The sequence below is a fragment of the Vicugna pacos genome, chromosome 20 (assembly GCF_048564905.1).
Source record: "Vicugna pacos chromosome 20, VicPac4, whole genome shotgun sequence".
Classification (NCBI taxonomy): Eukaryota; Metazoa; Chordata; class Mammalia; order Artiodactyla; family Camelidae; genus Vicugna; species Vicugna pacos.
Genome location: NC_133006.1, coordinates 40,750,227 through 40,762,570, shown reverse-complemented (window position 1 = coordinate 40,762,570; position 12,344 = coordinate 40,750,227). Strand labels below are relative to the sequence as shown.

Sequence of the window (12,344 nt, the reverse complement as noted above, 5' to 3'; positions counted from 1 at the left end):
GCCTCAGTTTTCCCATCAAGAAGATGGGAATGAGATATTCATCAGGGTCCTTAGATGCTCATTTAAGCACAAAAGAATGTATTAAAAGGATGCTGGGGGAAGACGCAGTCTGGCTGTTCCTCAAGAAGTTAACATGAAATTACCACATGACTCAGCAACTCGACTCCTGGGTCTGGACCCAGAACTGAAAGCAGGTGTTCAAACAAAACCTTGAACACATATTCACAGCAGCTCTAGTCACAGTAGCCCAAAGTTGGAAACAACCCATATGTCCATCAATGGATGAATGGTTACACAGAATGCATTGTATCCATGCAATAGAATATTATTCAGCCCTGAAAAGGAATGAAGTTCTCATAACACACAACAGCAGGGGTGCCTCTGGAAAACACTATGCCAATTGAGAGAAGCCAGACACAAGACCACAGAATGTGTGATTCCATCCATATGAAATGTCCAGAACAGGCAAATCCACAGAGAAATAATGCAGGTTAGTGGTTGCCAGGGGCTGGGGCTGGTGTGGGGCAGGGAAGGAGTGGAGAGTGATTGCTTCCTGGACACAGCTTTCCATCTGAGGTAATAAAAACATTCTAGAACTAGTAGCAGTGATGGTTGTACAGCCTTGAGAAAGTGCTGAATGCCACTGAATTTACCTTTGAAAGTGGTGAAAATAGTAAATTCTATGTTATGTGTATTTTATCACAATATAAATAGTGTACATACAGAGAATTACAAAAAAAAAAAAGTTACTGGCTAAGTTGCAGGGCGGTGGGATGAGCTGGGATTCTCAGTCCTGTAGCCTCAGCGTGAGGACAACATCACAGACACACTGGCCACCTGTCCTGCTGGCCCAGGGTCTCCATCTCCTGCAGCCACTCTGGCCTCAAGGTCCTGGGACCCTGCGCAGTTGCAATGGATGGAGGGAGGCTGGGTCACATCCCCCGGGCGCTGCAAGGAAGGCTGAGTAGGACAGTCCTGGCCTCTTGATCATCTATTGTGGGAGTTGGGCCAGGGAGACCCAGCAGGCGAGACTCCCCCCGACGTGGGGAGGCAGATCACAATGACAGCTGTGTCCACTGCAGAGACAGGAGAGGGCGCGTGGGAAGGACCCAACCTCGGGGGATGCGATGCGCTGCCCTTCCTCCTGCGAGGTACCAGGATAGAAACAGGTCCCGCAAGAAACACTGCTCTTTAAAGGGTTCCTGCTGGGAGGCAACCCCTTTCAGAACACCCCCCTCCACGCCCCGTTCATGCTGCAGAGACCACCCCTCCCTCACCCTTCCCACCCAGGCCTCTCTCCCTCTGGACAAGGCGACAGCCACCACTGGCCATTTATCCAGTGGGTGCTCGCCTTCCCTTTGGTTTTCTGCGATTCAGTTTGCAGCTTAACACAGGGGCCTGGCCACTTAGAAGCCAGATGACAGGTGGTACCCAGGTGGGATCGGAGCTGTGGAGCGGGTCTGCCCTCTGTGCTGGTGACAAAACGCCTGCCTGCCGTTTGTCCCCACCTGGCTGTTACTGGAGGAAAAGGCCAACTAGCGCTGGTGGCTGCCACTCTAACCTCGTGACCACAAACCTCAATGGCCCCTCAGTACCGCCAAGAGGACCTACCACGTTTGTGGGTCAGCCCACTTCTCCCTCCTTGAACCTCCATATCCCCCACTCCCTGGTTCTCAGGAGCTGACCCCAGTTCTCAGTGCCCGGGACCGGAGGCCATCAGAAGGGTGTGTCCTCGGCTCCCGGCTCCCGGCACCCTATCCACCCATGCCCCCCACCTGCCTCTCCTCCTGTTCTGCAGCCCACTTGTCCCCACGTCTCCCTGTGTCACCTACGGTCTGATTTTCTGAGCCTGCAGTGGTGTGGGAAGGGCCGTGACTGACCTAGTAACAATAAGAGAGGCAACTGGAGAATAGTTACCTGGAGACCCAGAGGTTGCGCGGGAGGCGGTGTAAAACAAATAGAAACAAAAAAATGAGCATTTTGCCCAAAGAAATGAAGATAAGTGTAGGAAGAAGAGCAATTTTAGTGTTTTCGTGAAAAGAGGTCTTTTTCCAAATCTGAAGAAGTTCAACTTTTAATCTTTCTTAACTCACTTGGCCCCCTACATAACAGGTTTAGTTAAAAAAATTTTTTTAAACTGGTAAGAAACCTTTCTAAATAATTACGATGTTGGTTTAGATTTTAAGAAGTTAAGGATGCTATTCATTTTATTAACTAGAAAAGCAGGGGACAGCTAACGGTATTTTATATGTCCCTTCTAGCCCTCGGTCCTGTGCGTGTGTATTTTACCTGCTATATGTATAATAATTGTATTCTTTTAAGACTTAACATTGTGAGATGTGTTTTTCTCTGTTGCCATGTAGTGTTAGAGTTTTGTTGACTGCGTCATCATACATTTTTTTGTATATACTACAAGTTACATCATCCCCCCCACGATTTTATATGCATGTTGCTGTCCATCTGTCACCAGGATAAAAAACACTGCTGTGAACATCTTCAGGACCACAGCCTTTTCTGTCTTGTGCGTTACTAGTTCATTCGGCTGGATTCCCAGGAGGGAATTTCTGGGTCAGAGGGCACTGTTTTATTTCAAAGATTGTTTCTCATGACGTAAACAGAGACTTAAGGATAAAATATGGGGAAGGCAGATCTGTGACAGACACTCAGAGCAGATTTAGAAGTCCCGAGGGAGAAGCAGGGGCAGTGTCACCAGGCGGAGACAGTCCTGGGAGCACAGGGGCGTTGGCGCTGTCTCTCTCATGCTCCATCGGTGCCTCCAGGGCAGGATGCTGAGAACTCAGCACAGGGCAGTTCAGGGAGTCTTGGCTCAGACCCGCCAGGCAGCGGGCTGCAGCCGCTCAAAGATGCCTGTTACCAAGGCGACCTTCACTTTCCTCCTCTTTTCCAGGTTAATGGTTCTGATTCTGTGCTGGATGGTTGGATAGAGTCAGTTCAAAAAGGGGAGGCATAAAGAAAATGGCTCTAAAAGAAAACTGAACGGTTAACCTGACGTATCGGCCCCCAGCACAACGCAGTGAACCTTCTGGTTCATTCCTATCTCTGTAGGACTTTTGGTTTGATCTTTTCTCAGAGGTGAATATATTTCCATTCTCCTTTAATAAAACAGCACCACCGGCGTGTTCTGCTGCGTCTAATTACATGAAGCCCGTGGAGTGTCAAGCACCCCCGTCCCAACGGGAAGGGCAGCGCAGCCTAACGGGATGCCAGTCGTGGCCGGGGAGGAAGCAGGGATGCGTGTGTGTCTCCACGGGGCTTCGCGAGACCTGGGAGCATGGGACCCCTGCTGATGGCAGGCGGCTCCTGGGTCTCCACCGTCCTTCTCCCAGCTGACTTTCTGCAGCCTTAAAAGCCAGCCTCACGGAGCCTGGTGGGTCACTGCTGCTCCCCGGGCACGCGGGTGTGAGTCAGGCATCGGGGACGCTGCGGTTTGCAGCCACAACCCAGGAACAGCCTGAGCGGCGGTTTTGGGCTAAGGAGACACAGGCGGCAGAGCTCACCCCTTCCCGAGGTGTGACACGTGTGCCCCGTGGACCACAGACTGAATGATTCGCAAAGTCACACCTTCCGTGATGCATTTGCTGACTCTGACCTTCCGCGCAGGCAGGTGGCGCGTGTGACTGGGCTCGTCCTCAGGGCTCCTCCTCTCGAGCCCCCAGGGTTTGACAAAGTGCTGGTCTGTGGGGCATGCGTCTGGTCGTCGGGTAACCACACACCCAGGCAGCTGCTGAGAGGCCGGTGGGGGCGTCAGGGACCCGCCAGGCCGGACGCCCCCTGCGGCCCCTTCCTCCGCGATTCAGGCCTGGGTGCCTGGACGGCAGAAAGGGCTGGGCACCTCTTTTACGCCTGTATTGAGATTCATTTGTAATAAATATGAAACACGAGCGTGACGTTGTATCCTATGTAGAAATGCACGTGTGCACAGTAGCCGTGGAGAACAAAGCAAGGCGGTTATAAGTCTGATCCCACAGTAGCGCTCACCCGTTCGTGGGGGAGGCCGGTACACTTGGCAACCTGGAGCTGATACCGTGGGGTTTTCAGATGTGTGGGCAATGTTTTATTTCTTTAACTGGATGGTGGATACACTGTAGTTCATGGAATTATTCTATATATATTATGTACAGCTTAAATATTTCAAAATATTTGTTTGAATTATCTTCAAATAAATTTTGAATTAGCTATAAAAGGAAAAAGCAAAACAGGGAAGCAGTCATGGGGACTACTGTCTAGACTAATTTTTGATCTGCGAAGAAGAGTCCATAAGAATCCTGGGAGGAAGGAAATTGTCACTTGAGGACTTGCCGTGCTGGACACGTGCGCACCTCCTCGGGTCTTTGGGGGGAGCTTAAAGAGAAAAGAACGTGTGAAAATGACCATAGCAGAGAACTAAGTTTAAACTCTGGATATTGAAGTCAAAGGCAAGAATAAGCCAGCAGGCCAGCCCCTACATAGTCCCTTCCAAGGCCATTGTCCTCTGAAGTTGTCCCGACTGAGCCAGGCCCTGGGCTGAGCTCAGACTTTACAGGGCCCTTTGCAAGAGACGGAGGCAGTGGGAATGACAAGAGAAGTAAAAGAGAAGCGGGGACCTATGAAATGAGCGTCAGTAAGGCTGACCCCCAGAGGGAGGTGATGTTCGCCAAAGGCTTGGAGATCCAGACGTCCCTGCGGAGCAGCCGGGCACAGGGAGGCCCCAGGCACCTGCTCACAGAGCCCGAGGGTCGCCTTGCTTCTGGGAGTGAGTCCAGCAGGAGAGGGAGCAGAGACACCCGGAGGCCTCTGCAGCTGGCCTGAGGGAGCTGCTTTCCGGGGATTTAGATCCGCAGGACTGAATCAGAGGCAGGGATCACAGACCATGTGCTACTGGGGGCCAAAAGGCGGGCTAGGAAACTGGTGGCTGCCAAGAGTCACTGAGTTTCAAAAAAGGGAAAAAGGGATTTCAGAAACTTGGTTTCAGCTCCCTGCAGGACCCTCCCTCCCTCCCAACCTCCCTGCTTTCCCTTTCTTCTTCCTTTCTTTCAATAGACTTAAATTTTTTAGAGCAGTCTTAGGTTCGCAGGAAAGTTGAGAGTAAGATACAGAGATTTCACGCATACCCCCTGCCCCCTCCACGTGCACAGCCTCCCCCACCATCAGCACCCCCCAACGTGTGCATTTGTTACAGTGGATGAGCCCACAGTGACATGTCATCATCACCCAGAGTCCATAGCTCACCTCAGCTTCACTCTGGGTGTTGTACATCCTGTGGGTCTGGACAAGTGTGTAATGACATGTCTCCACTGTGACAGTATCACACAGAGCAGTTTTGCTGCCCTCAGCGTCCCCTGTGCTCTGCCTGCTCATCCCCCCCACAACACCTGGCAACCACTTATCCTTTTACTGCCTCCAGTTTCACCTTTTTCAGGATGTCACACAGTTGGAATCACACAGGATGTAGCCTTTCCTGATTGGCTTCTTTCTCTTAGTCTTATGTGTTGAGCTTTCCCCCATGTCTTCTCATGGTGTGGTAGCTCATCTGTTTTCAGTGCTGAATAATGTTCCCTTTTCTACATGGACCATAGTTCATTTATCCATTCACGTACTGATGTCTCCAGCTTTGCTAGTTATGAATAAAGCAGCTCTGAACACCTGTGGGCTGGTGCTGGTGTGGACCTTGACATTCAGCTCCTTTGGGTGAGAGGCTGCGTCTCTTGCCAGGTGCCACCACCGGGGAGTGTCAGTCATGTCACAGGTCAGGTCCCTCCAGGGAGGGGCAGACTGGGCTCCATGAAAGGCCCACGAGTGGGGATTTCACCCTGCGAGGAAAGCACCACAGACTGCAGGCAGGAGCACGACATTTCAGGACAGAAGGGGTGGCCATGTGGACGGAAGGCGGGAGGGAGGGAGACACCACAGGGCAGTGGCAGAAATTTCATCCCGCGATGGAGCCCACAGTCAGGCAGGCGCGGCGGGAGGAGAGCTGGGCGAGGACTCAGGAGCCATTCGGGAGGTGGAATCTGCAGGGCTGGGAGGCTGAGCGACGTGGATTAAGGGCGAGAGGTATGACGTCTGGGTCCGTGCTTGGGTGACTGGGTAGAGGAAGGGAAGGTATGGAGGCCAGTTCTGGACATACGAAGTTCTAAGAGCCCGTGGGACATTTGGAGTGTGAAGGCTCGTGTTACATGTAGGGTGCCCAGATCTTTGGTCAAACATTATTCTGAGTGTGTCTGTGCTGGCGTTTCTGGTGAGATTAGCACTTGAACTGGTAGATTGAGTAAAGTAGATTATCTCCCCAGTGTGGGTGGGCCTCGTCCAATCAGTCGACGGCCTGAATAGCACAAAGGCTGAGTATGTGGGGCTTTGGCTGCCTGCCTGCCTGAGCTGAGACGTCAGGCTCCTGCCCTCAGATGGGAACCATAGCATGGGCTCTCCTGGGTCTCCAGCTCGCCAGCTGCAGATTTGGGCCTTCTTGTTCTCAAACATAGTAGTGCCGGGGTTCAGTCGTGAAGGCTGCAGGCGGGGGAGGAAGTTCTCATATTTCTGCTCCCTTGAGTCTTAGGCCACACGCTCACCCGGAAACCTGGCCCTCACCTGGGCGAGGCTGCTGGCCCTACCTCTCAGCACGTGCACACACCTGGGTTTGCGTGAACGGGCAGAAGAGGGACGAGCTGGGCCGCTGGTCCACAGGCCGGTGGTGAGTGTGCACCAAGGGGAGCCAGAGGAGGCTCGAACCGTGCGTCGTGGATCTGAGCTGGAAGGAGACGGAGGCACTGCTGCCTCTCAGGCTCTAAGTGAGCAAATGTTTGGGAACGAGGGCGCCAGAGCAAAGCTGCCGGTGCTGTTGTCCCAGCCCCTCTGCAGCTCAAGTCACACATGTGCTAAGAGGCTTTTGGCTGCAGGCGGCTGGTAGACATCGGCTGACAGATTTGGGATCTGATAAGAGACTGTGGATTTCATCCGTGTGTGCGATGTCGGAGATGGATTTTAACAGTTAAAGTGGGGAAAGGGAAAAACAGAGCCCCAGAACGTTGCCAGGTTTGCCACACTGGCTGTTTCTTCAAATGGTTTTCTTGAAACTGTTAGCTCCTCGAGTTCGAGGAGACTGTGGATAAATTGCTGTCTTGGGGAGCGGTGGCCCTTGGGACCTTTGAGCATCTATCTTTCCCTGCACACCGGCGGTCCCTGGGCGGCCTGGGGCTGTCGGAGTGTGCAGGGCTCTCTCCCAAGGGTTCTTCTTATAGAACCCAGGATTTTAAAAATAAATTGTTCTCTGCAAAAAGAGACACCAAAACCAAAGCTCCCTTTCCCAGGGAACTCGGATGAGAAACTTGAAAGTATATATATATTTAAATGTAACATCGAAGGGTTGGTCATTTTGGAAGCCACTAAGACGCCCCTCAGACAACCCAGAAGAATTGCATCTGTGACGTAAGGGGTGGGCACAGAGGGCCTCCACCACAAGCAGGCCTGTGTCTTGACTTCCTTGCAAGCTGCGTTTGGTTGAACACTGACCCCCTGCCCCCTATTAGAGGGCCAGGGGCAGGTCAGGCAGGTAACGATGCCTTGAGTCCAGAACACTACGCGGTTTCTACACTGACACCATCCCGCCTGCTCTCCGCTCTGGTTCCCCGCCGCGCCCAGAAGCCTCACCATTTCCAGCCCTCCTGGCCTTGTCCCTCTTCCCTGAACTCTTTCCTGGGACTTCATGTCAGGATTCGGTCTTCCTGCTTTTCTGTCCTCAGTCCTTCCAGGCCGTGGCCTCTGGGTCCGTCACGTGCATCCGCCTGGGCCTTGGGCCCTTGAGGGCAGCGTGGAGGAAGGCAGGCCTTTGGGAGAGATGTTCAGGATTGCCTGTGACACGTGGCTTCCCGGGCGTCACCCCGCTTCCCTGCCGACTGGGGGAAGCCTACGAAGGGGGGCCGCCCTTACCCAGAGCAGGCGCGGGCAGTGGCATTTGAAGGGTGCTGGCCTTCTGGTCAAAGCTAGAGGCTGCACCGGCTGGGGCAGGTGGCAAGTGACAGGCCGGGCTGCTATTCCTGCGGGAGGCAGAAGGGAGACAAGTCCGGAGCCCCCGTCACCTTCAGACAGCGCCCGACAGCTCAGTGTCCACGGGCCAGGAAGCTGCCCTTCTCCCCTGGGCCTGTGAAGGGCCCCACCGGGCCTGCCCTGGCCTTGGAGCTCACATTGCCGCCGTCCAGTGAGTCGGGAGGAGCCAGCTCTTCTTCTAAAGTTAAGAAAACACATGGATGCAATTTCATCCAGGTAAAAACAGGAAATCCGAAAACAGACCAGCGCCAGCAGCCACCAGCACCGACACCTGAGCACCTCCAGGGGGCGGCACGGGCGGGGGCCTCACCATCTCTCCAGCCCCGCGGAGCAGGCGGCATCTCCGCTTAATGGTAGGGAACTGATGCTCGGCCGGCTCACGGCAGGGCCAGAATCCCAGGGCCCAGATGCGCCCAGGGCGCCCACAGAGCGAAGACAGAGGTGGCAGGGCCTGGGCTGCCAGGTGCTGCACGGGGAACTCAGGAACTGTGAGGAAGGAAGACGGGACCCAGGACGAAGATGCGGGACCTGCAAACCGGGGGGAAGGGGGCGCAGGAAAGGCACCCTTCTAGATATGGGGCATAGAGAGCGACAGGGCAGGTAAATGGAGACCAGGAGGAGGGAGGAGAAGTCGAAGCTGCTCTCCTGCAGGACAGCGGGAACTTGGCGGTCAGGCTCTGCCTTGTCCGCGGTGATGAAACGCAGCAGCCGGTGGTGATGAAATATTTATGAATGGGGAGAAGATGCCGCATTCTGCAGTGCAGCGCGGGGGAAGGCGAAGTTTCCAGAACACTGTAATAGCGAAACCCTCCATTAATTATCGGAAGCAGGCTGTAACGCCAGTTCCTATGGCAACGGGTCCCCAGTGGATTTTGTGCTTTTTTTTTTTTTTAAAAGCTGCTCCCATTTACTGTGGTACATGCATTTGTTTTCCACCAGAGGTTTCAGCTTGTCCTCTGCAAATGAATTCCTCCTGTCCTCCCAGTGGCTGGAGCGGAGCCGGCGGGGGAGGGAAAGCTTATGCAACTTCGTGCTAAACGCTCTGGAAGGAGGGCGATGGGGGCTAGAAGCCCTTCTCTTCTGGGCGTGGGGTTGGGTGGGCAAGGAAGATCGGACAAATGGCACTGCAGGTGACTAGCAGGGAGCAGGGGCAATCAGGGGCGCTCTTGCAGCACCCACCCCCAAGGTCTCTGCAATCCGGGCTTTGACCCGGGAGGCGTCCTGGAGGCCCACGGGGCACTCCGTCAGCGTGCCTTCTGCAGCCGCGGTGGGATCTAATCTTGCACACGAAGCTCCGATGCAGAATGCCCTGGGGCAGGGATGTTTGAGAGAACAGAGCTCTGGGTTGCGGGCAGTGAGCTGCCCCCCTCCAGGAAGAAGCAGTGTCGCCTCCCCGCCTGTGGCTGCTTCTCCCGTATCCCGTACCCACCACCACACACCACTGCCCTCCCAGCTGAAACATGGGTTTGATTTGGTGGTGGTCTGAAAGCAGCTCTTCCAGGGGAGGCCGTCCTGTGACTGCCTGGCCCTGCACTTCGGTCCTGAAATGCTCTGTCCCAGTCCGTGAGGTCCCCGTGCATGACACGTGGGGTCAGAGCCTCAGCAGGGCTTTGTGTCTCCAGCCTGGCTGGTGAACAGCCCTGACCCCCAGCACTGCTCCTTGGGGAGGATGGGGCGGCCTCGCAGGAGGGAGAGCAAGCTCCGACCCCTCGGGGCCGCAGCCTGCGGCCGAGGAGCTGTCCCGTCCCTCTGGTGGGGCGCGAGCCTGGTGTGGGTCATGCAGAATGGCCTGGACTCGGAGGGAGGGCACGTCTCACGTCCACGGGGCTGTGCAGGCCCCAGATAAATGTCTGCTGCTCTCGCATCGTCTTTCTGGCTCTAGTCTGCTTTCTGAGTTGTCAAGGGGACTTGCAGGCACTTGAGTAAAACGAGGAAGATGCCAAAGGAAGGGTTAAACCAAAATGACGTGTGTGTGTGTGTGTGTGTGTGTGTGTTTCTGCTGGAGGAGTTTGACCCAGAGTGATGCCTGCCACTTCCCCGTGGGAGACCCACCTCACTGGTGGGGGCAAGTGCCCCGAGCCAAGGGGGCCTGGGGGCCTTGGCTCCTGCGCCATCTCCTCCCCATTTAGACTCATCCTCAGAACTGACCTTCAGACACCCAGGCCACTTACGTGCTTCCCCAGCTCGGTGGGTCAGAGTTCAGAGCGCCCACTGTGAGCCTCGCGCACACTGTGCCCTCCCCGTGGGCATCGCCGCATCACCTCTGCGTGGAGGGCTGGCTGTCTCCCTCATCTTAGGGAGGGGACGGAGGCTCTGAGGAGCGAGGTCACTCCCTGGGCCACGTGGCTCTGCAGAGGCAGAGCTGGGCTCAGAAACTGCTTCCGTGCGGGGGGAAAAGCATCAGGAATCGAGCTGGAGTCAGTGCTCCCCCTTAAAGCTCCAGCCTTTTTGTCTGCCTCGTGACACTCTCGTTAGCTCTGGAGCACATTTATGGAATGTATAAATCATACCGGGGTGCACGCTTGAAATTAGTTTACCAATACTGGGCATGAATGAAAAGAGAATGACCGGGGGCCTCTCAGGGCCGCAGGCCGAGAGAGTCTGGTTCACATCCTCGGAGCTCGGCTGTGTGACCCCGGGGGATGTGACTGGACCTCCGGGCCTCAGCCCTTCCTCTGCACGCGGGGCTGTGGTGGTCCCACACACGGTTGCCGAGAAGACGGGATGGAATCGAGCCTGGGGTGGGGGAGTGTGTGTCACGTACTGTCGGGCTCCGCGCATTCAGCTCTTATTTCTAATAATAATAATTGGAGGCTCTGAAAGAGCAAGCATCCCGGGGCAGAGGGTATCACAGATAGCTGCTGCCGGGAGGGTGGCTGACAGCTGAGAGCTGGCCCGCGCTTGTAGAAGCCGGGGGCGGGTTTGTGGCTGGGAGGCAGCGAGGGGTCGGCGGTCAGGCTTTGGGAAGCCAGGGAGGAACAAGACCACCTTCTCGAGCCTCTGATTTTGCCGTAGGCAGCCCAAAGCCTTCACTGAAGCGGGAAGGAGGCAGCCAGACCCCCATCCCAATTTGGAGAGAAAGACTTGTGACCCAGAGGACCCTGGGGGGCCTTCCAGGGTCAGACCCCTCCCCGTATCCCCTGCTGCAGCTCCTCTCTGAAGCACCCAGATAATAGTGTCTCATACATATTTCCTAAGTTTTTCAGATGCTGAAAACCACCACCAAAGGGAAGGAATGCACTATTTGATGATGGAGAGCATGTGGCCCCCAGACGCTCCAGCGCCCAGGGGCTGACAGTGTTGACTGCTCTGTTATCTCAACATGAACCGGTCAGAGGACTGTGCACAAGCTGATCCCGGACCCTGCAGTCCCCACCTCCCTCATCTGCTTTTCACTCTGCTTTGCTGAAACCTTTCAGGGAGCTCGGGGTGGTCTCGGGCATGGGCCACCCCGTCCTCCTTGCTCGGCCCTGCAGTGAGACTTTCTCTGCTCCACACTCGGATGTTTCGGTTTTGGCCTCATGGTGCCACGGGCACACAAACTCGCCCTCGGTAACAGACACACCACCAGTTTTTCAAGTCAACCAGCACGTCTGTCAGTGTCTGTCGCGTGTCTCCGCATCTGACCTGCCGACCACAGCTTCCCCGGGGGAGGGCCTCGGAAGGCGTGTCCTCTTCCAGACCTTTGTCGTGTGGAAGCCCAGGGAACCTAAGAGGCCTTCCTGACGCCAGCCACGTCCCACCGTCAAGGGGGGCCTCCCGGGAGCCCGCCTGTGTGCCCACTGGTCCCCCAGCCCCGAGAGCTGCTAAGGCGATTAGCCACCTGCTCTGCGCTCCCGAGACCCCGCCTGTCTGTCGGGGAGCCCCTCCAGCCTGGTTGCCTCGGAGTGAGCAGCCTGGTTGCCTCGGTGTGAGCAGCCTGCCTCGAGGCTGCTTATTAGCCAAGCAGAACCATTTATCCACCCAGGGCGTACTTTCAGGACAGGAGGTGCAGTTACAATGCGCTGCTGGGAGGGGGGTGGTTAGAGGTGGAGAAGGGGCGGGGGAAGGGGGAGCAGGACCGCCCGAGGTCCCGGCTCCACAGCGCTTAATGGGAAAATGAGGTCTTTCCCTGGCAATTGCTTTTAAGTGACTATTGAAACTAAGGCCTCATTCCAGCCTCACATCATTGTTAGAGCACTTGCCACTCAGAGGGAGCAGAAAAAAGAAAAATAAATAAATTAATTAAAAACCGGAAGAGAGTTCAGTGTAGCTGCTGAGGTGGCTGAGGGTGGGGCTGAGCTGCAGGGCGCTGGGCAGTGAAG

The 12,344-nt window shown here is 55.4% G+C and overlaps 1 protein-coding gene across 1 annotated transcript in view; it reads left to right on the top strand.

Moving 5' to 3' along the window:
• FARS2 (phenylalanyl-tRNA synthetase 2, mitochondrial) overlaps nucleotides 1–12,046 on the top strand; it is a 281,140-nt gene extending 269,094 nt beyond the window's left edge. Inside the window, exon 7 of the mRNA XM_072945735.1 lies at nucleotides 11,239–12,046. Within this exon, the coding sequence (XP_072801836.1) occupies nucleotides 11,239–11,335 (97 nt within the window). The 3' untranslated portion in view covers nucleotides 11,336–12,046. The remainder of the gene's footprint in view (nucleotides 1–11,238) is intronic.
• The last annotated feature ends 298 nt before the right edge of the window (nucleotides 12,047–12,344 follow it).